The sequence below is a fragment of the Oculina patagonica genome, chromosome 1 (assembly GCF_052425735.1).
Source record: "Oculina patagonica isolate OP01 chromosome 1, crgOcupat, whole genome shotgun sequence".
In the NCBI taxonomy this organism is placed as follows: Eukaryota; Metazoa; Cnidaria; class Anthozoa; order Scleractinia; family Oculinidae; genus Oculina; species Oculina patagonica.
This window is the reverse complement of record NC_135758.1, coordinates 27093158-27113913: the sequence shown is the minus strand read 5'-3', so window position 1 is coordinate 27113913 and position 20756 is coordinate 27093158. Positions and strand designations below refer to the sequence as shown.

General features: G+C 39.1%; 2 protein-coding genes, 2 long non-coding RNA genes and 1 pseudogene across 5 annotated transcripts in view; 2 read left to right on the top strand and 3 right to left on the bottom strand.

Moving 5' to 3' along the window:
* The window catches only part of LOC144644170 (uncharacterized), a 128750-nt gene extending 120294 nt beyond the window's left edge, over window positions 1-8456 (top strand). Inside the window, exon 5 of the long non-coding RNA XR_013569063.1 lies at window positions 8444-8456. This is a non-coding gene — a long non-coding RNA (uncharacterized LOC144644170). The remainder of the gene's footprint in view (window positions 1-8443) is intronic.
* Window positions 1-20756, top strand: part of LOC144643339 (melanocortin receptor 5-like) — a 213471-nt gene that overhangs the window by 119097 nt on the left and 73618 nt on the right. The gene's annotated exons all lie outside the window — the stretch shown is intronic.
* On the bottom strand, window positions 1756-10929 carry LOC144642379 (uncharacterized; annotated as a pseudogene). Its single transcript, XR_013568722.1, has 8 exons — window positions 10816-10929; window positions 10339-10414; window positions 8487-8714; window positions 7882-7953; window positions 7254-7325; window positions 6614-6685; window positions 3231-5571; window positions 1756-3169 (listed from the first exon to the last, which is right to left on the bottom strand). The product of XR_013568722.1 is annotated as an uncharacterized LOC144642379 (transcript).
* Window positions 12731-17699, bottom strand: LOC144646098 (uncharacterized). Its single transcript, XM_078505625.1, has 4 exons — window positions 17622-17699; window positions 16589-16716; window positions 15372-15443; window positions 12731-14315 (listed from the first exon to the last, which is right to left on the bottom strand). The coding sequence occupies exons 1-4, from the start codon at window positions 17697-17699 to the stop codon at window positions 12785-12787; spliced, it is 1809 nt and encodes a 602-aa protein (XP_078361751.1). The 3' UTR covers window positions 12731-12784.
* LOC144649449 (uncharacterized) lies at window positions 17978-19256 on the bottom strand. The gene is made up of 3 exons (XR_013569899.1): window positions 19147-19256; window positions 18609-18695; window positions 17978-18155 (listed from the first exon to the last, which is right to left on the bottom strand). It is a non-coding gene; the product is annotated as an uncharacterized LOC144649449 (long non-coding RNA).

Here is a 20756-nt window from a genome sequence, read left to right as displayed (position 1 = left end):
TAAATGCGTTTTTGGCGTAAAAAACTTTCCTTCATAGCGAAATGTGGACAGTTTTGCAGTGCCAAATTAAATGGAATGCGTGAAGTCCTTGTTTTTAAGCGACTTGAGTAATTCAATTAGTTGCTATTATTTTATACCACTTCAAGCATATTTTCATTCAGTTTTTATTTTAAAGCTTGGGCTTTTTAATTATAAAAAAAAAACAAAAAAAAAACAGAAGTTTTAACTAAACAAACTTCTCCTTCGAGAAAACGACTGATCTGCTATGAAAGCAAGAGGGAAGTCTGGGTCCACAATTATCCAAAAAAGTCGTTTTAAATAATAATAATTATTTATTTTGGTGTATGTCACGTATACCAAGTTTATTGGAACCCATCTATTTTTTGCCAAGCAAGGGATTACGGTATCACACCGGCAAATGTTACGTTCTTGAACATAACACAAGCGTATCTGTAGCCTATCGAAACTGCCGTTATAACTTACTACACCGCGGCCTCACTTGCCGCGGCAGACGTCGGTAAATCCAGAAAAATCCGCCCGCGCCGCGTCTGTCGGAGTTCCTAGGCGAAATCGCCTTGAGCAAAACCGCGGCAAATGGGTGTATGTTTTCGGGCGGTAGTACACACGTTATTCATTGTTATAAAAAGCTACTATAGCCCCTATAGTTCACCCAGCCAGGAAGTTGTTCTCCCTGAGTTTACATTTATCTCAATAACACCTCAACTCTCCTAACGGAGTTTTTTGCGGTGTCTTTCTTACTCGCTATATGTTATATTATGCTTAGAAAATCTGATATTTCAGGCTCGATTCAGACAAACCTACAGAAGCATTTTTTGCCCGTCTTTGACCAAGGCAAAAAGCTTTCTCCCAAACAATGTCTTGAACGATATTTAGTTATTTTATCTTTTTAGGAACATACATTCTGTCAACCGTTTAGTTGTTAATTTCAATTAGACTGCCCCACAAACCGTTATAACGCATTGTGGGCTGGCTAGAAAATTTTTATGTGTGCAGCAGGAATAGACAGTCATATTTTAAAGCTATGCTAGTGTGTGTTGCTTCTACAATAGCAGCCGCCAGTAAATTTCTCACACTTACTTTTTGCATTATATGACCTATTGGTCTTGTGCTTAAACTGCATTCAGCACATTTTACTGTTATCCCATGTTTAATTTAAACCTTGCTATGGAGGTTTTTTCCTCAAGGTAGATGTAACAGCCGTTCTACACTGACATCGAGGTTTTTCCTCTCATTTAAGTTTACTTGGAAACTGACTGTGTTATGATTTTTTAATTGCTTATACAAGTGGCGTTAAAAACTACCATTTGTTTTCTCATATATTTTGAACGGAGTCTGAAATATAATGAGAATTATACTAGGGCCGCCAAGCGGCCTGAAGTAATAATTCGGATTATATAAACAGACGAAGTGAGAAATATATGAGGTTCCCACCCTTCACCCTTCCCTGGTGTATTTATAGGGTGTTGCTTTGCCTGTCTATTTCACGGCGTCAAAAAGCCAGCGAAGGATCATGGGTGCGCGGGACCTAGGCACCAGGGCCTTATGGGTAGACCCAGGCCCTTGTTTTGCTTTTAAGGGGGTACCCCTTATATTTTTAGCGTTAAAAAGTGGTTTGAAGCACTAACTGGGAAATTCCTACCATTTGTTTTCTCATATATTTCTCACTTCGTCTGTTTATATAATCCGAATTATTACTTCAGGCCGCTTGGCGGCCCTAGTATAATTCTCATTAAAGATGAAAACAGATTAAAAATAACTTTGAAATAAGAAATAGTGAACTTAAATTAAACTAAAACAAGCATAGGAAATTAAAAATGAAAGACTTATTAAGAATCCTAGAATTGGCTTGCTCAGCTGACTACACGCAACCCTTGAATAAAAATGCAATAAAACTTCATTAAGGAAAATAAATTCAGCTGGTGAGCACCGTGGATACCAATATAAAACCAAGAACATTTATTATGAACGGAAAACTCAAAGGAATAAGTTACCGAAATATTTTTCCACTTAATGGACTGCGGTAATGAACAAAGATGCAGATGTATAGGTGTACAATTTCCAAACACACCATAAAAATGAATTTATTCTTGGACTTGAACTACTGTTGGTTTTTTGAAAGGTTTTAAAATGCTGAAAAGGAAAAACATAGAAATGATTTAAATGCGGAAAATTCCTTCATAACAGCAGGAGCTACACGATTAACTGCTATACTTAGGCTGAGAGCATTTCTCTGGTTGTAACAAATACCACCCACTTAAACAACATTACGGCAGATGGAACATTTTGAGACGGTTAGGGCGTAGCTAAAAGAATGGTACTGGCATGTTCTATTCAGAAGTCTGCCAATATCATTGGTTCGGCCCTGCCGACCCTGCCTCGTCCCCAGTCGCTCGCGATCGTTGAGGGAACTGCTAGTTAATTAATTAGGAAAGCGGGGACGAAGAGAGACATGGGAAGAAAAGGATCGCTCCCAATCCTCCCACTCGCGCTACGCGCTCGCTTTCAATCCTCCCACTCGCGACTCTTTGTCAGAATCCGCGCTTGGAAAAGCCTGTGGAGGACGCAGGGTTCGACCATTAATTTTTATCCGCTGACAGAACACGATCGCACGGAACTCGGATAGTAAAGATAGTCTTTTCGCTCATTGACTACTCGGGCTCGTAGTCTAATTGTTAGTTAGACAGAAAGTATTAAAGGTAGTATCCGTATGTTAAGCCTGCACTGTGCACCATAAAAGCGTGGAACGTTAATCTTAGTGTGTCTTCAAAAGATGCAGTTTTTACAGCCGCTGTGACGTCACTTTCTTAACGTTCACTTTCTTAAGATGCAGTTTGTCCAGTTGTTGTCACGTTACGTGTGTCACACACGCCACCTGGAGTTTCAGCTTGAGCAGACGATGTCACGCTACGTGAGTCACACACGCCACCTGAAGTTCCAGCTTGTACAGTCGATACCACGTTACGTGTGTCACGCACGCCACTTGAGGTTCCAGCTTGCACAGTCGATGCCACGTTACGTGTGTCACGCACGCCACCTGAGGTTGCAGTTTGTCCATTCAATATAACGTTAAGTGTGTCACACCCCCCACTTGGAGTTGCAGTTTGTCCAGTCGATGACATTTTATGTGTGTCACACACCCCATGGCCACCTGGAGTTGCAGTTTGTCCAGTCGATGTCGCGGTTACGTGTGTTTTACACCCCATGGTCACCTGGAGTTGCAGCTTGTTCAGTCGATGCCACGTTACGTGTGTCACACACCCCACCTGGAGTTGCAGTTTGTCCAGTTGATGCCACGTTACGTGTGTCACACACCCCATGGTCACCTGGAGTTGCAGCTTGTCCAGTCGATGGCACGTTACGTGTATCACACCCCCCACCTGGAGTTGCAGCTTGTTCAGTCGATTCCACGTTACGTGTGTCACACAGCCCATGGTCAACTGGAGTTGCAGCTTGTCCAGTCGATGCCACGTTACGTATGCCACGCACCCCACCTGGAGTTGCAGCTTGTTCAGTTGATGCCACGTTACGTGTGTCACACACCCCTCCTGGAGTTGCAGTTTGTCCAGTCGATGCCACGTTACGTGTGTCACGCACCCCACCTGGAGTTGCAGCTTGTCCAGTTGATGCCACGTTACGTGTGTCACACAGCCCATGGTCACCCGGAGTTGCAGTTTGTCCAGTCAATGCCACGTTACGTGTGTTACGCACCCCACCTGGAGTTGCAGCTTGTTCAGTCCATGCCACGTTACGTGTGTCACACAGCCCATGGTCAACTGGAGTTGCAGCTTGTCCAGTCGATGCCACGTTACGTGTGTCACGCACCCCACCTGGAGTTGCAGCTTGTTCAGTTGATGCCACGTTACGTGTGTCACACACCCCACCTGGAGTTGCAGTTTGTCCAGTCGATGCCCCGTTACGTGTGTCACGCACCCCACCTGGAGTTGCAGCTTGTCCAGTTGATGCCACGTTACGTGTGTCACACAGCCCATGGTCACCCGGAGTTGCAGTTTGTCCAGTCAATGCCACGTTACGTGTGTTACGCACCCCACCTGGAGTTGCAGCTTGTTCAGTCCATGCCACGTTACGTGTGTCACGCACGCCACTTGAGGTTGCAGTTTGTGCAGTCAATGTCACGTTACGTGTGTCACACACCCCACCTGGAGTTGCAGCTTGCCCAGTCGATGCCACGTTACGTCTGTTACGCACGCCAGCTAAAGGTGCAGGTTTTACAGCGGGTGCCGTGGCGTTGCTTGTGTTACATCTTGATGGAAGGTTCCTCTTTAGAGCGTTTTTGAACTTGTCGTTTCTAAAGGCGTGCACAAGGGGATTGCAGCAGGAATTGATGATCAAACAATACTGCGGAATCCATACTTCTATCGCTCCCTTGACATAAATGGACTGCTTTCCAGCGCTAGATTGTATGACCAAGAACCATGCCCCCAGCGATATAATAGGCAAGAAAAAGAACACCAAGTTAGTCCCGACTAGGACGGCAATTCGCTTGGCTAGAGTAGACTCTCGCTGCACTCCCATTTGCTGACTGGATCGTTTGACAACCCTGTAAATGTGAAGATACAACGGAATGGTCACCAGGTACAGAGTTATTCCAGTGGCGCCCAAAGCAATGCTATAACGGGTCTGGTCAGGAAAGCCTGACATGTCATAGTTGATAGGAACACAGAGGAAGTTTTGCCGGTAAATGTCCAAATAATGTGCCTTGGACATCATGAATGCTGCAACGACCCAGTTTAGAACAATCGCCAGGAAAGCTAACTTGGGTGTCATGCGAATGTCAGGCTTCATGCTGAAAACTATACAAAGGTATCGCTCAAGAGTGAGTGCGACAGAGGTAATGGAAGTTGTGCATTGTCCAAGCAGCCAGAGAGATCCAATTCTGGGACACTGAGTATTAACAAAAGTTCCCGACTCGTACAATTCTTCATATTCATTGCTCACTGCGACAGCCGCCATTATCGCTGAATACATACAAGTCAATGAATCTCCCAGGGCTAAATTACCAACAAGTACCATGGAAACGTTTTTTCTCAAGGATCTTGTCAACAGGATGTTAAAAAACACGATTAAGTTCAAGCAGCCTCCGAGTATTCCAAGCACCAGTTGCATTACAACTGCACGCTGGTTCATAGACCAACAAGGGAAGGACGAAGTGACATTAGCTTCCTTTCGGAAAATGCAATCAAACATTTTCAAACACTTTTTAACAACGAAGCGGTGCTGTGCAAGCAACGTAAGGTAGTGACTGAACGTGTAATGTTTTTTAAAGCACGTTTCTGGATTGGTCCGAGTCAAATGTGAACTGTTAAATATCTTGATGAGGTTCTCGCTGACGTTTTTCATGAGCCAACAGTTTAAGTATTCAGCAGCCCAGGACACATTCCTTATTTCCTTCAGTCTTGGTAATTCTAAAAGGTATTTTTCTTTCGGCCTCCATCCGCCATGTTACCTTGCACGTCAATTGTCATCAAAGATGGCAGTTGTAACGAGGCACCATGGGTATTCCATATTTGGAGATTGTTGCCTGTCAGGTTCCTGGAATGTCGATGGGAAAAAGACAGTTAGCCCTGTTTTCATGGCGCTTCCGAAAAGGATAAGAGAACAAGAAGGGAAACCTTTAAAGCGCAACTTTTCTAGCTGTTCAAAATTCTAAAATCTAAACTTATTCTTGAAAGGTCATTCTTTTCACATATTCGCGACAAAGAAACATTAATCTTTAATTTTATGATGTTCCGGATGAATGTGCTTTAAATTGTCACAAGAACGTACATATTATTTTTTGTAATGTGTAGACCTCCACACCTGATAATTATCCAGAATTGATCGGTTATTAAAGAAGGACAAAGTTAAAGCGAGTGTTATTACTTGAAGAATCCAGTTAATTTTGTGTTTACTATATTGCCGCCATATTGAAATACCAATATGGTGGCCTCATACTAAGTACTGTAATATTTCCAAAACCATTTTTCGAAGTTACTCGGTTATGAATAACGCTCCAAAGACCAAATTTGGACGCAACAGTTCGTATTGCCCGCTCTATGAACAATAAAGTTTCTGATGCTGTTTTAGCAACCAACTCTTTGGTTGTAACTTTGGCAAAAACCAACAATACTAAAAATATCGGCTTTCCAACTTTACTAGAGCAGTTACTCAGTTTTTTTTCTTTACAGCTTTACGTTAGCGGTTAACTGAATGTTTCACCTTTCTGCCGGTAAACTGCAACAGTTTCTTGAGAGACTGACCAACGTTTATTGAGCATTAGCAAGTATAATAGCAAGTATGATAAGAAATTTAAGGACTATAATAAACTTCCCTTTTGTTTTTACATCAGCAAAGACCACTTTTTACATGCAAATTACATACATTACATGTATGCTATTCAGAGACTTCGTTTTTGTTCTTCAAAGAAATTTTTGTTGCTAAAAATGTTTGGCAGCTAAAAATCAAGTTACCCAAAGACTTTATTTTTGTTCTTGAAATCGTTTTTGTTGCTAAAAAAGTTGCAATTGGGTAGAAAAGAGATACTGACTTCAAAGTATCCTAAGGGCAACTTGTGTACAGTTTGTTTTATACTTACAGTGTTTGCAGGGAAAACAGACCGCTAAAAGCGTCTTTCTGAATCACTCGGATGTTGTTATACGTCAATGACCTTTAGAATTAAAGCATAAAGCCGGTTATTATTTTCTTGAGTGTCGTATATACTTCAGTTTCCTTCTTTCTTTTACTGAGCCGGTTTCCTCAAGTGACAAAAACCCCCCCCCCCCCCCCCCCCCCCCCCCCCCCCATCCTACTAATTGTTGTTAATATCATCCGAGATAACAAGACGCATTTCCATTCAGTGCAAAATGCATGAAAAAAGGGGGGGGGGGGGGGGGGGGGGGGCCTCTTTTTCATTAAAAAAAAAAATTTTTATAAATCCCCTCCAACACACCGTTATCACTGTTTGTTGTTGTGATGTCCGGCAAACTTCAAAAGAACAAACAAAATGCAAATAGCTATTGTGTTTTGTGTTTTGTGCACGGTCAAGACCAAGACATGCGAACTAGACAATGACTTTGTCAAGCTATTCACTATGCCCTTAGCAACCATTCGATAGCTACTGCGCACATTCGGTTGCCCGGCACCGCTATGACCCCTTTTTCAGTCGTGAAACAAATGGAGTTTCTTCCCCTCCCCCCCACCCCCCTGGCTACAACCATTAGAAGTAAGAAACTTACAGATTCAGCAGATTCGTCAGACCCGCAAAACTGTTTGGCAATAATTCTTCCAACAGGTTTTGAGAAATTTTTCTGGTTAAGGAAAAACACATTCAAAACATAAACCTGTTATTTTAGTTAACAACACTGATTGTAAATAATAAATATATAATAAAAAGAAACACTGTAATGTTTGTATTTTGATTATTTAATTTGCCAAACTGAACACTTGAGATTGGCTATAGCTTATAAAGCCATTATCGGCTTTTGAAAATCTTCTGTAGGTTTCTCTAGATAGTTAGGTAACAAAATGCCCAACTTTACAAAGTGGAATTTGTACTTAGCTTTTCCGGCTTCTCTAACATAAGCTAAAATAAAAATGTGATTGGCTAAATTACCATAATGTTGTATGACATCAATCAATCAATCAATCAATCAATCAATCAATCAATCAATCAATCAATCAATCAATCAGTCAGTCAATCAGTCAATCAATCAATCAATCAATCAATCAATCAAACAAAAAAGATAAATAAGTTATTCAGTTAATAAATAAGATAATAAAATAACAGATCTAAAAGAAGTGGCAATGGGGGGAGTATAGGGGGTGGGAAATATGTGTGGAATTGACCATTACAAGTTGACTTACAAGTTGATGAGTCCTGAAAAATTTTTAAAGGTACTTTGTTTTATCGCGCTTATGTTATTGTTTGCCAGTTTCCTGAAAAACAAAAGACGAACAGTAGTAAATATGTATGAATATGTGCTAAATGTTGACCGCGCGGTCTATGTCAATATTGCTGAGCCTGTTTCATTACGAGCAAGTTACAAAGGAAGTCGAGCATACAGCAATTTTCAAATGATTGTCGTAAAACCGAACCCAAATTAATCACTCTGACCAATGAGAAAGGACTCAGAGAAATTCAGCGAACAAATAAAAACTCGAAGCAAATTCATGAAGCCGGCACGAATCGTAGGAAAACATGTGTAAGCAAGTCACGATTGGTTTTGGTTTTACTTCTGATTGGCCGAGAAAGTGGCTCAAGTTTTTTAAGCCCACCACGACGTGTAGTAATGTATAATAAAAAAAACGGCGTGTACTTTCGACACTCAAGTGAAAACCGTCTTACAGTAAAAAGCTTTAGACATAAGGTATGTTCTTTGTCAAACTGGTTTACTGTTTGCTCAGTAAATCAGTGATCTAGAAAGAGTATTATGTTCAAACCTTGACTAAACAAAGTACTCGTAACTTACAATGAGTAAACAGCCATGGAAGTGTTGAAAGACCGTGATATATTTTCCAAGTCACTCATTCTACAAACAGCTGTGACGTTCCCTTCATCTCGAGAGCAGGTACATCTGGTATCTGTACAAAGTCTGCTTTCTCCAATCTTGTTCTCCGAGAAGATGATGAAGACAAATATTACAGTGCTTGACAACGAGATCCAACTCATCTTAATTTGTATCACCTGGACAAATGTTCTGAAAAAAGACAAGAGAATTCATTGCAAGTCAAGAGAATTTACTACAAGTCAAGAGAGTTCACTGTGTGACAATATCACTTCTACAGGATTGCTTCACGTCCTCCTGAATGTGACCGCTTTTATTCATCGACTTCGCCCCAACATATTTGACCAGTTAAGCTTTCCAGCGATTCGCCGGTACCCATTTGTAATACTGAGTGAAGAGATGCACCGTGATAGTAACTTAACCAAGTGCCTTTCCAGACTTGATCCAAGACAAAGTGGGAGTGAGTGGAACGCGTTATAGCCAGCTTGTATTATAATCACAAAAATTATATTAAAAATGTTCACTTTATATATGCCAGTGTAAAAAAAAAAATGAACGGGTCAGGAAACAAACCAAAAACCAAAATCGTAGACTGATGTACACAAATATTAAATTTTAATAGTTGCGTGTGTTCAGGTCCCTTCTTACAAACCAGTACGCGTTTTTGCATGTGATTTCTCCCCAAAAGTGCCTCACAATCAAAACTAAACATCTCGCGTTTTTCCGGATTTTCGACAATATGTGTATCTGGGCTTCGTCTAACGAATGTTAGGTATATAGTCCCTTAGGGACGGACCATTAGAAATAACCGGAGAGGGGGTAAAAAATGTTCGGTGCAGGATTTTTTTTTGAAGGCCTTCTTGTCTGCAGGAATTTTTTTCTGGGGCACAAGCTTTGCACGAATTTTTTTTTCGCCCAAAGATACAGGTCTTTTATGTAAGGCATCTATGATTTGCGCAACAATTATCATTATTAAATAGCATTATTGTTTCATTTTTCAGATTCGTTCTCTGAATTAAGCGACATTTAGGGACCGTTCATTTTTTATGGGGTAGGGGGGCTGAAGGGATTTGATAGATAGTGCCTGTTAAATATAATCCCCCCGCCCTCCTTATAGAAATTTTTACTCTGGTCCCTCAACAAAAAAGATGAAAAAGATGACAGCTAAAACTTATCAAGCTAAACTTTAGAATATCAGACAAAATTGCAGTTTAAAGTGATAATAATAATAATGTTTGTGCTTTTGATTAACTGTTTACTGATGGGACGCGATTGTTAGGGTGGGTCAGGTGTGTTTGCAACCAAATAGTTGATAGAATTGAGCTGATGATGCTGTTTCCGGTACATGACAAGTTAGAGGGGTCCGGGGGCATGCTCCCCCGGGAAAATTTTAATTTTCAGAACCTCAGAAACGCTATTTTAGCCATTCTGATGGACGTTTATAGATGCCATCATACAACACTTACAGGTAATTCCGTTGCACGATTTTTTTTTTCAGGCACAACTGCTTGCACGATTTTTTTTCCGACAAGTTTCCCTTGCAGGAATTTTTTTTTGGTAAAAGTCACCCCCCCCCCCCCCCTCCGGTTATTTCTAATGGTCCGTCCCTTAGTTAATAATAATAAGAAAAACATAACGTTTTAAGACCGGATCGAATTTTTCAAGTATCCGTATCTGGCTCTGAAGAAAACGATGGGCTGTATGGTAATGTTTTCCTGCTCCTTTTTTGAATGTCTTTAAACCATTGTCCCCTGAATCTTGTAAAAAAAAGTCTTTTAAAATTACTAACTTTAATTAGAACTTGGTGTTTACTTACCTATCTAAGAATCATACAGTAAAGTATGTCTGTAGGAAGGTGAGACCGTCTAGCTACACGCCGGCTTGTACGTTTCCTATGGCAAGAAAAAAGAAAGCAAAATAATTCCCGTCCATTTTCCCGTTTCTCATTAAATGCCGCTTTTCTTGTGTACATGATTTTTGCTTCCATAAGTAGAATTTTCTAACATCTTAGCGCTTAGCTTTTTCAGTTTTAGCGAACAATATATAACTGCACACGGAGCCTATTGTAACTGATGTTGCATGCTAATCCTGGTCTCACTTGCGACGCAACACAAGATTCTCTATGAGCACAAGAGCAAGAACATGGATAATACCTAACTTGATCATTCTGCTAGGCGGCTTTTGAGGTTACATGAACCCTTATGCTTGCGCTGACGCTTGCATAAGTTCCTTTACTACTGTCAACTGAATACATAAAACGCAAGCCATGAGGGAAATCTGAAGGAAAACATACCGAGAACTGGAAACTCACTGATCTCGCCTTCTTTATTTTGCTGTGAGAGTAAGTGCAGAATCTGAGCTTTTGGCAACGAAGACTATGGTACTGAGATTAGCGCTGAACTGTGCAGAGCAAATGGTTAGGCCTCAATACACAGTGACATCCAGCAGCAGCACATATTAGTAGTAAATTTAATTAAAAATGCCTCACACGAGGAAACTAAAGAATTCAATTAAAAGAAACTGATCCATAATACGATCAATTGGTTTTGTTATAAACTTGACCAAAATATTGTAAATGATTCAATCAGTTAGGTTGTGTGATTTCACAATGGAAACAATACATTTAATTTCAGTGGAAGGTTTACAGTTTTACCCTCCTCGATGCTTTGAACAATCTTTCAAACATCTGCTTGTTCACGAGACCTTTATAATTCCCTTTTCTATGTATACAGCCATGCAATTAAGCGGATATTTTGTAGAACCCTCTACAATATCGCATATTGAAACAATTTTCGTTAAATGAAAAAATATATCCGTTGGTCATGTATCCTTTTCTGTCCATAGAATGTTTACTGAAAGCTATTGTGATTTATTTCATTTCATGCACGTTGAGAACACTTCTATGGGTTTTGCAGAACAAAGCTTTTTGCACTTAAGTAATGTTCCAAATTAAAAGTGATCAATTTCAGCACCCATCGTTTACTTGATTTTAATTTCGATGTTTAAAAAAACTTACATGTTAATCTGAGGAATGGGGACAATGCTACACGCTTAGCGTATGATGCTGAGAAACTTTGAAGGACAATTGGAAGAAAATACGCCCAAAAGATGAACAAAAAAATAACGATATAACAGATATTAATAACGATTTCAAGGAACTACTGTTCAGATCAATCTTTTATTCTCATTAACATCTTCTAATTTAGATTTCCCCTCCGATACCAGCACACAGTAATTACATTTTAAACTTAAATTCTGTTACACAATGCCTACAGTGACAGATATAAATCCGTATAAACGTGTAAACGTGTGTGGGATTTAACAGAAATTGTCGAGACCACACAGGCAGGAAAATGGAAAAAAAAGAAAAGAAGCAACACAAAACACAAACACTTTTTTAACTTCTTTAAGTCATTACCCACGCGGACTGCCAATTTAAAATTTAAATAATTGATTGTGAGTTCCATGCATTGATCAGTATAACCCAGTTTAGTTTTATGTTTCTGTAAGCTAAGAGAAATTAGTCATGGGAAGAAAACTATGTAAGAAACAACACATGGCCCAGATCTTATAAAATAGGTCCGCAATGGGTGCGTTAACTTGTTAACTTATCGGGGGAAAAATGTATTTGACAATCAGCGTTAATCCTATCAATTTTTAAATTCCAAAAAAGAAAATTATTCAGAAAAAAAGGGATACATTTTTATCACTTCTTCTAAAGTCCAAACTTTTAAAAATATATTTATTTAACCATCTTAAGTTTATTTAGCTATAATTACTATATTCTAATGACAATGATCTTCAAATGTCCTACCTTAAATACATGTATTTGCACATTTTGAAAATTCACGCAAGGTGTACCGTGGCATAACAAGGTGTGCCACTTTTAAAATCTACACACAAAACGAAAATAATCTCCATGTTCCCTCTCTCCATTCTTCAAGAAGTAAAAGTTAGCTTGGTACAGTTTACGCACAGTATTTGACTAAGGCAATGGCCGTAGCATAGTTACAATAGTCTCCTCTACTAACTATGGTTGTACATAACGATTGTGTGAAATCTGAAGAGATTATTTTGCCAAGTACTGTTTAAAATGTAATATTTGTTAAAATAAACGGAGTTGATGACGGCAATTTGTGTCAAAATTCGCACAGCCGTTGTTTGAGCTGTCGCGCAATGTTTCTCTGTTGCATGTTAGGATAACTCAGTATACCATTAAATAGAGCCTTTGCTAAAAGAACGTGTTTTGAAGCGTTGAACATTTACTTTGTTACGTTCCCCAAAGATGCAGATTGTACAGCCGGTGTTACGCTACTTGCCTCAGGAACGCCTTCTGAAGAAGAAGCTTGGACAAACCGTGTGACGTTACTAACGCCTCCTGAAGATGCATTTTGTGCAGCCGATGTCACGTTACTTGTGTTACACACATCCCCTGAACGTGCAGCTTGAACAGTCGGTGTCACGTTACGTCTGTTATGCACGCCACCTGAAGGTGCAATTTGTGCAGCGGGTGCTGTGACGTTACTTGCGTTACATCTACAAGGCAGGTTCCTCTTTAGAGCGTTTTTGAACTTGTCATTTCTAAAGGCGTGCACCAGAGGATTTAGACAGGAATTAATGATCAAGCAATACGGGGTAATCCATTTCGTTTCAAAGCTAGATTGTGTGAAAGTCAATACCCCCAGCGATATAATGGGCGTAAAAAAGAACACCAAGTTAGTCCCGACTAGGACGGCAATTCGCTTGGCTAGAGTAGACTCTCGCTGCACTCCCATTTGCTGACTGGATCGTTTGACAACCCAGTAAATGTGAAGATACAATGGAATGGTCACCAGGTAAAGAGTTATTCCAAAAGAGACCAGAACAATGGTGTAGAGGGTCTCTATGGGAAAACGTAGCTTGTTCAATGCCACAGGAATACAAACGAGTGTACGCCGGTAAATGTGGAAGTAATGTGCGAAAGACATCATTGATGCTGCAACAACCCAGTTAAAAGCAATCGCCAAGGAAGCTAACCTGGGTGTCATGCGAATGTCAGGCTTCATGCTGAAAACTATACAAAGGTATCGCTCAAGAGTGAGTGCGACAGAGGTAATGGAAGTTGTTAATTGTCCAAGCACCCAGAGAGGTCCAATTCTGGGACACTGAGTATTAAGAAAATTGCCTGGGTACTTATACAAGTCTTCATATCCATTGTTTACCATGACGGCCGCCATGATGGCTGAATACGTACAGGCCAATATATCTCCCAGGGCTAAATTACTTACAAGTACCATGGAAACGTTCTTTCGTAAGGATTTGGTGAACAGAATATTAAAAAATACAACTAAATTCAGGCAGCTTCCAAGTATTCCAAGCGGCAGCAGCATTAAGACGATGCGCTGGAAAGTAGGCCAACAAGGGTAGGACGTTGTGACATTAGCTTCATTCCGTTCAATGCAATCGAGATTACTCCTGCAATTTCTGACAACGAAACGGTGTCGTGCAAGCAACACAAGGTAATCACTGAACGTGTAATGATATTTGAAGCATGTATGAGGACTGCTCCGATTAAATAGTGAATTATTGAATATCTTGATTTTGTTTTCGCTAACGTTTCTGATGAGCCAACAGTCTAAGCATTTTGGAGACCAGGACACATTCCTTATCTCCTTTAGTCTCGGTAATTCTAAAAGGTTTTTTTCTTCCGGCCTCCATCCCATGTTCCCTTGCATATCAATGGTCATTAAAGATGGAAGATGCAGTGAGGCACCGTGGGTATTCCATATTTGGAGTTTGTTGCCTGCCAGGTTCCTGTAATGTGGAGAGAAAAACAGTTAAAGGTCAAATGAACCGAAATGTCGATTTTTTTGTTATTTTAAACGATGTGTTAATTAAGAACCAAATAAACATATTTCGAAGTTTCAAAGTAATTGGATTTTGCACCGCAGCTTCTTGAAAGATCAACCAAAGTGAAGAAAGCAATAGCTAGTACGATGAGAAGTTTATGGACCATTATATAAACAGTTAGTACTAACTATGTATAAACTTTCCTCTTTTGGTCAGTCTACGCCAGCACTGAAATTAACACAATATTCCGTTAAAGTCAAGTTACCCAAAGGCTTCATTTTTGTGCCTCAAAGTAAATTTTGTAGCTAAATATGTTGGACAGACAAGATGAATACTGTAGAGAGTTCAATAATGCCGACTTCAAAGTTTTTGCTAATCCTTTCAGTATTCTCTTAACCCTCGGACGTACAAGGGGGGGGGGGGTGGATGCCACCCCCCCCCCGTAAGGTTTTTTCCAAATTTTGAAAAAAGCATTTACCCTACAATGCTGAAACTTTCGGTAGCTGTTCATACATCCTTTGCGAAAATTTTGATATGTCAACCATGTGTCCATGGTTTATGACGTTGCCATGGTAACGTCATAAATACAAGCAGGTCTTGCCAAAAATCGTCATTTTTAACATTTTTCTTGATTTTTTCCAGTTTTTTAAAACAGAAGTGCAAGATTTGTTTATTTTTACATTCCATAAGCATTCTAGCTTGATTTTGCATCAATTTCCGTTATTTTGTGACTTTCTAAGAAAATGTTGAAATCCAAGATGGCGGATCCAAGATGGCGGCTCTTATGACGTCACGTGACGTCATATGACGTCACAGCCAATTAAAATTATGTCATCTTGTAGAGTAAGCTAAGGGCTTTCTTCTCAGAGCAAAATAATTTCGCTACGCCTTAATATAACGAAAACTCCGGGGAGGGGTTCCATCCACCCCCCCCCCCCCCCCTTGTACGATGATGGGGGTATGAGTTTGCTTGTACGTCCGAGGTTTAAGGGTCACTCGTTTACAGCTTGTTTTACTTACAGTGCTTGCAGGGAATACAGTCCGCTAAAAGCGTCTTTGTGAATCACCTGGATGTTGTTATACGTCAATGACCTTTTGAAAGAAAGCATAAAGCTAATTAGTATAATTTGCAGAGGTGAATTCAATTCTGATTAGTCGATAAGCTCGGACTATGTCGCAATATTCACCGCGCTAGGCGGTGAATATAGCGTCTGAAGGTTTGGCTACTAAGCCATGCCACGTTTGCCATCCAGGCCAGTGAACATGGCGGCATTTGCTGAATGAAAATTTCTCTCATTTAAAAGAAATCCCTCCAAGTCCTGGATATTTGAAATATTGGAAATTTTGCAAATTGTCTACCAAGGCTTTTGGACCGAAAATATTTTCAAGAGATGGTGTTCAAGGCATTACAATTGATTGTAAACGTGATGGTTTTGGAGATCGCACCCGGCCATGTACGTACTCAGTCAGATCGACTGGCAAAACATTAATTAGTTCTCTTCTCACCGGAGCTAGTAATTTCGAGAGGATTCACACAATTGCTCAGCAGTCACCAACGATTAAACAAAGGTACCAGATATCTATCTTTTTCGCAGTATTTGTTTTGTTCCGTTGCTAAAACTTTAGTGTAAATTAAGATTTCAATCGATGAATTAAACTGGTTTACACGTATGCAAGCGAGCACTCCTGTTTGTTGTTTTCGTGTTTTCTATTGTTACTTTGCATTTCTTGATATTCACCCCTGAAAATTATACTAAAACAATTATTCGCCTCAGGCTCATGATTATTGTTGAATAATCACTTCACATTCGGCGAATAATTGTTAATTATTATTTTGTTTAGTGTCGTACCGTCGAGTGGCATTGTTGTTGATATCATCCGGGAGATCGTGACCTAGCCACCAGCGATACTTTCCAAACAAGAGGCAATTCCATACAATGCAGAATGCGTGGCAGCTTTTTAACTACTGTAACTGTCACATTCTTGTATCTCGCCTCTTTGGAACGGGTAGTTTTTGCAATACAGGAAACGACTGGGCAAATTAATTATCCTTCGCGAAGCATATCGACTTGGCGTTACATAGAACAGAGGTATACGACTAACTTTAGTTAATTCGGGGTTCTAACAGAGCGAAAGAATGTGTGTAAAATGCTTGAAATACGGTTAAATCCAAACCCAAGAAATAACCATTTCTTCCAAAACTCATAAACTACAACCGTAAGAAATACGAAACTTACAGATTCAGCAGATTTTTCAGACCTTCAAAACTGTTTGGCAATACTTCTTCCAACAGGTTTTGAGACATTTCTCTGCGTAATTGAAGAAAAACGCATTCAGAACATACACCTGTTATTTTAGTTATCAACTTTGATTGTAGAGAATAAATTTATTAAGTAACACTTGTATTTTTAAAGTAATACTTGTATCTTTGCGATAATTTTCCAAACTGAACACTTTGCAGCTGGCTATAGCTTAGCCATTATCGCCCTTCCTTGAAAATCTTCTGTAGGTTTCCCACATTGTCAAGAAACAAAAGGCCCAACTTAACAAAATGGAATTTCTAAGCTTTTACGATTTATCTAACGTAAGCTAAAATAAAAATATGGTTGGTTGAATTTCCATAATGTTGCATGACATCAATCAACCAACCAATTAACCAAGCTATCAACCAACCAACCAACCAACCAACCAACCAAACCAACCAACCAAACCAACCAACCAAACCAACCAACCAACCAACCAACCAACCAACCACCAACCAACCAACCAAACAAACAAACAAACAACCAACCAACTGACCAACCAACCAACTAACCAACCAACCAACCAGCCAACCATCCATCCATCCAACCAACCAACATCAAAATAATCAAATAAGTTATTTGGTTAATAAATAAGATTATTAATAAAATAACAAATATGAAATAAGTGTCCATTCAAGGAATAGTATTTTTGGGGGGGGTGTATGAAACTTAAACCTGACCGTTACAAGTGACTTACAAATTGACAAGTCCTGAAAAATTGTTAAATGTACTTTGTTTTATCGTTCTTATTTTATTGTTTGCCAGATTCCTGAAAAACAAAAGACGGAGAGCAGTAAATATGTATGGTGCAATGAGTGTCATGAGTGCTAACTGTTGACTGCGCGGTCTAAGTGAATATTACTAAGCCTGTTTCGTTTAGAGCAAGTTACAAGGGAAGTCAAGCACACAGCAATTTTCAAATGATTGTGGTAAAACCAAACACAACTTAATCACTCTGGCCAATTACGAAGGACTCATAGAAATTCAGTGACAAATTCAAACTCAAGGCAAATTCATGTAGCCGGTACGAATCCCAGGAAAGCATGTGTAAGCGAGTCACTATTGGTTTTGGTTTTACTCCTGATTGGCTAAAAGAGTTAGGTGTGTTTTCTAAACCAATCACCCAGCGTAGTTATGTTTAATAAAAATAAGAACGTGGTGTACTTTCGACACTCAAAAACACCTTAAGCTTTAGACATAAGGTATGTTTTTTGCCAGATCTTGAAAGAGTATTATATTCAATCCTCAACTAAGCAAAGTACTCGTAACGTACAATGAGTTGACAGCCATGGAATTCTTAAAAGACTGTGATATATTTTCCAAGTCACTCATTCTGCAAACCGCTGTGATGTTCTCTTTATCACAAGAGCAGGTACATCTGGTATCTGTGCAAACTCTGCTTTCTCCAATATTGTTCTCCGAGGAGATGATGAAGACAAATAGTACAGTGCTTGACAAGGAAATCCAATTCATCTTAATTTGTATCAGCTGGACAAATGTTCTGAAAAAGGACAAGAAAATTCATTGCAAGTTAAAAGAACTCATTTTACGTCAAGAGAATTCATTGCATGACAATATCACTTCTAGAGTATTGCATCTCCTCCTGGATGTGACTTTTATCCATCGACTACGCCACATTTTTTTACAGTTTAGTTTCCTAGCGATTCGCCGGTACCCATTTGTACTACTCAGTGGAGAGAAACACCGTGATAGTAACTTTACCAGTCACACATTCTCGCCCACAGATGCAGAGCCGCTTTTTTGTCTTAGCCGGCAGAACCTGGGACACGAGGGGCCACATGATTTGATTTGCTAGATTTTTAATGAATTTAAAGAGAATTTAAATCTGGCCAATCAAATCAACCGTAAAAAAATCCCTTACAACAAAGCGATTTTAAAAAGGTTGATTTGAAACCTCTTAAGCTGGTCAAAAATGTCTTTTTAAATTGCTTACTTCAATTATATAGAACTTGATGTCTAACATCCAAAAAGGTATGCCTGTGGGGAGATGAGACGGTCTACACACCAGCTTGTATGTCTCCTATCGCAAGAAAAAAGAAAGCAAAATAAGTCCCTGCCTTTCACAGCACCTAATGTGATGCGCCCCTCTCTGTTTGTGAATATTTCTCATCAAAAGCCGCTTTTCTTGTGTACACGATTTTTGCTTCCATAAGTAAAATTTTCAAACAGCCTGGTGTTCAGCTTTTTCAGCTTTTAGCGAACACCATACAGCAGCACACGGAGAAAATAACAGCCAATTGTAACTGATGTAGAATGCTAATCCTGGTCTCACTTGCGACACACTGAACACAAGATTTTATATAAACGCAACGGCAAGAACATGGATAAAACTTAACTTGATCCTTCTGCTAGGCAACGTTTGAGGCTACATAAAGCCTTCTGCTTGCGCTGATGCTTGCATAAGTTTCTTTACCAACGTCAACTGAATACATAAAACGCAAGCCACGAGAGTAAACTGAAGGAAATCTTACCGGGACACTGGAAACTGATCTCGCCTTCTTTGTTTTGCTGTGCAGAATCTGAGCTTTTGGCAACGAGGACTAAGTTACTGAGATTAGTGCCGAACTGTGCAGAGCAAATGGTTAGGCCACAATACGCAGAGACATCCAACTACAGCACATATTAGATAGAAAATTTAATTAAAAATACCTCACACGAGGAAAATAAAGAAATTAATTTAATGAAACTGATCTGTAATACGATCAATTTGTTTTGTTATAAATTTGATAAAATAATGTAATTGATTCTAGCTGTTATGTTGTGAGCCCACAATGAAAGCAATAAATATAATTTCTGTAAAATCTGTACCGTTGCCCTCCTCGTTGTCGTCGCGATTCAGACCCGTTGTAATTCCCTTTACTATGTATACAGTCATGCAATTAGGGGGATATTTGGTGGAAACCTCTGCAATATGGCAAATTGAAATATTTTTTTGTTAAATGAAAATATATCTCCTGTGGTCATACAAACTTCTCTGGCTTTAGAATGTTAACTGAAAGCTATTGTGAATTATTTCATTTCATGCACGTTGAGAACATTACTCTGGGTTTTGCAGAACAAAGCTTTTCGCTTTTTAAGTAATGTTACAAATTAAAGGTGATCAATTTCCGCAGTCATCGTTTATTTTAATTTAGATGTTAAAAAACTTATTAATGGCAAAATCTTAATGGTTTTCCTGAGGAATGGAGACAACGTCTTACGCTTAGCTTTTGACGCCTGAAAACTTTGAAGGATAATTAGAAGAAAATACGCCAAAAGATGACGAGAAAATATACAATCTTTTTTTCATTAAGAGCTATTAATTTAGAGTTCCCCTCGGACAGCAGAACACGGGTTTTTCTTAATTCTGTTACACAATGCCTACAGTGAAAAATATTTGGGTCGTATACGTTTGTTTTTAACCGAAATGGTCGAGACTACACGAGCAGAAAAATAGAAAAATAAAAAATAAAAAGAAGCAACACAAAACACAAACAGGTTTTTTTTTACCTCCTTTAAGCCATTACCCACGCGAACTGCCAATTTTAAATCTGAAAAACTGATTGTGAGTTCCATGCATGGATCCATATAACCCAATTTGGTTTTTTGTTTCTGTAAAGTAAGTCAGAGTATAGTAAAGAAAATAAAAGAAAACTATGTAAGAAACAACACATGGCCCAGATCTTTAAAAATGTGTCGGCAGTGAGTGCGTGTATCTAACCGACTGCTGTCTCTACAATTTGTTTAACTAGTTAACTTCTAGGTATCGGGAAAAAATGTATTTGACATGTGTTTTAGTCCTATCAATTATCTTTCAAAAATCAACATTATTCAGAAAAAAAAGAAAACCTTCTTATGACTTCTTTAAAAGTTCATTCTTTTAAAAAATATATATTTATTTAACCACCTTCAATTTATTTAACTATATTTGCTTTATTCTAATGACAATGATCTTCAAATGTCCTACTTTAAATACAAGTATTTGCACATTTTAACGCTAGGTTCATTATGGTATAACAAGGTATGCTACTGTTAAAATCTCAACACAAAACGAAAGTAGTCTCAATGTTCCCTTTCCCCTTTCTTCAACAAGTAAAAAAGA

What these genes read in the sequence shown, in the direction of transcription:
- LOC144646098 (XM_078505625.1), bottom strand. Translation starts at nt 17,699, where the DNA reads ATGCTTTCCTGGGATTCGTACCGGCTACATGAATTTGCCTTGAGTTTG. An exon ending in TGAATTTCTATGAGTCCTTC is followed by an intron (nt 16,717 to 17,621) that starts GTAATTGGCCAG and finishes CTACAATCAAAG; the next exon opens with TTGATAACTAAAATAACAGG. An exon ending in CTGAAAAATCTGCTGAATCT is followed by an intron (nt 15,444 to 16,588) that starts GTAAGTTTCGTA and finishes TTCTTTCAAAAG; the next exon opens with GTCATTGACGTATAACAACA.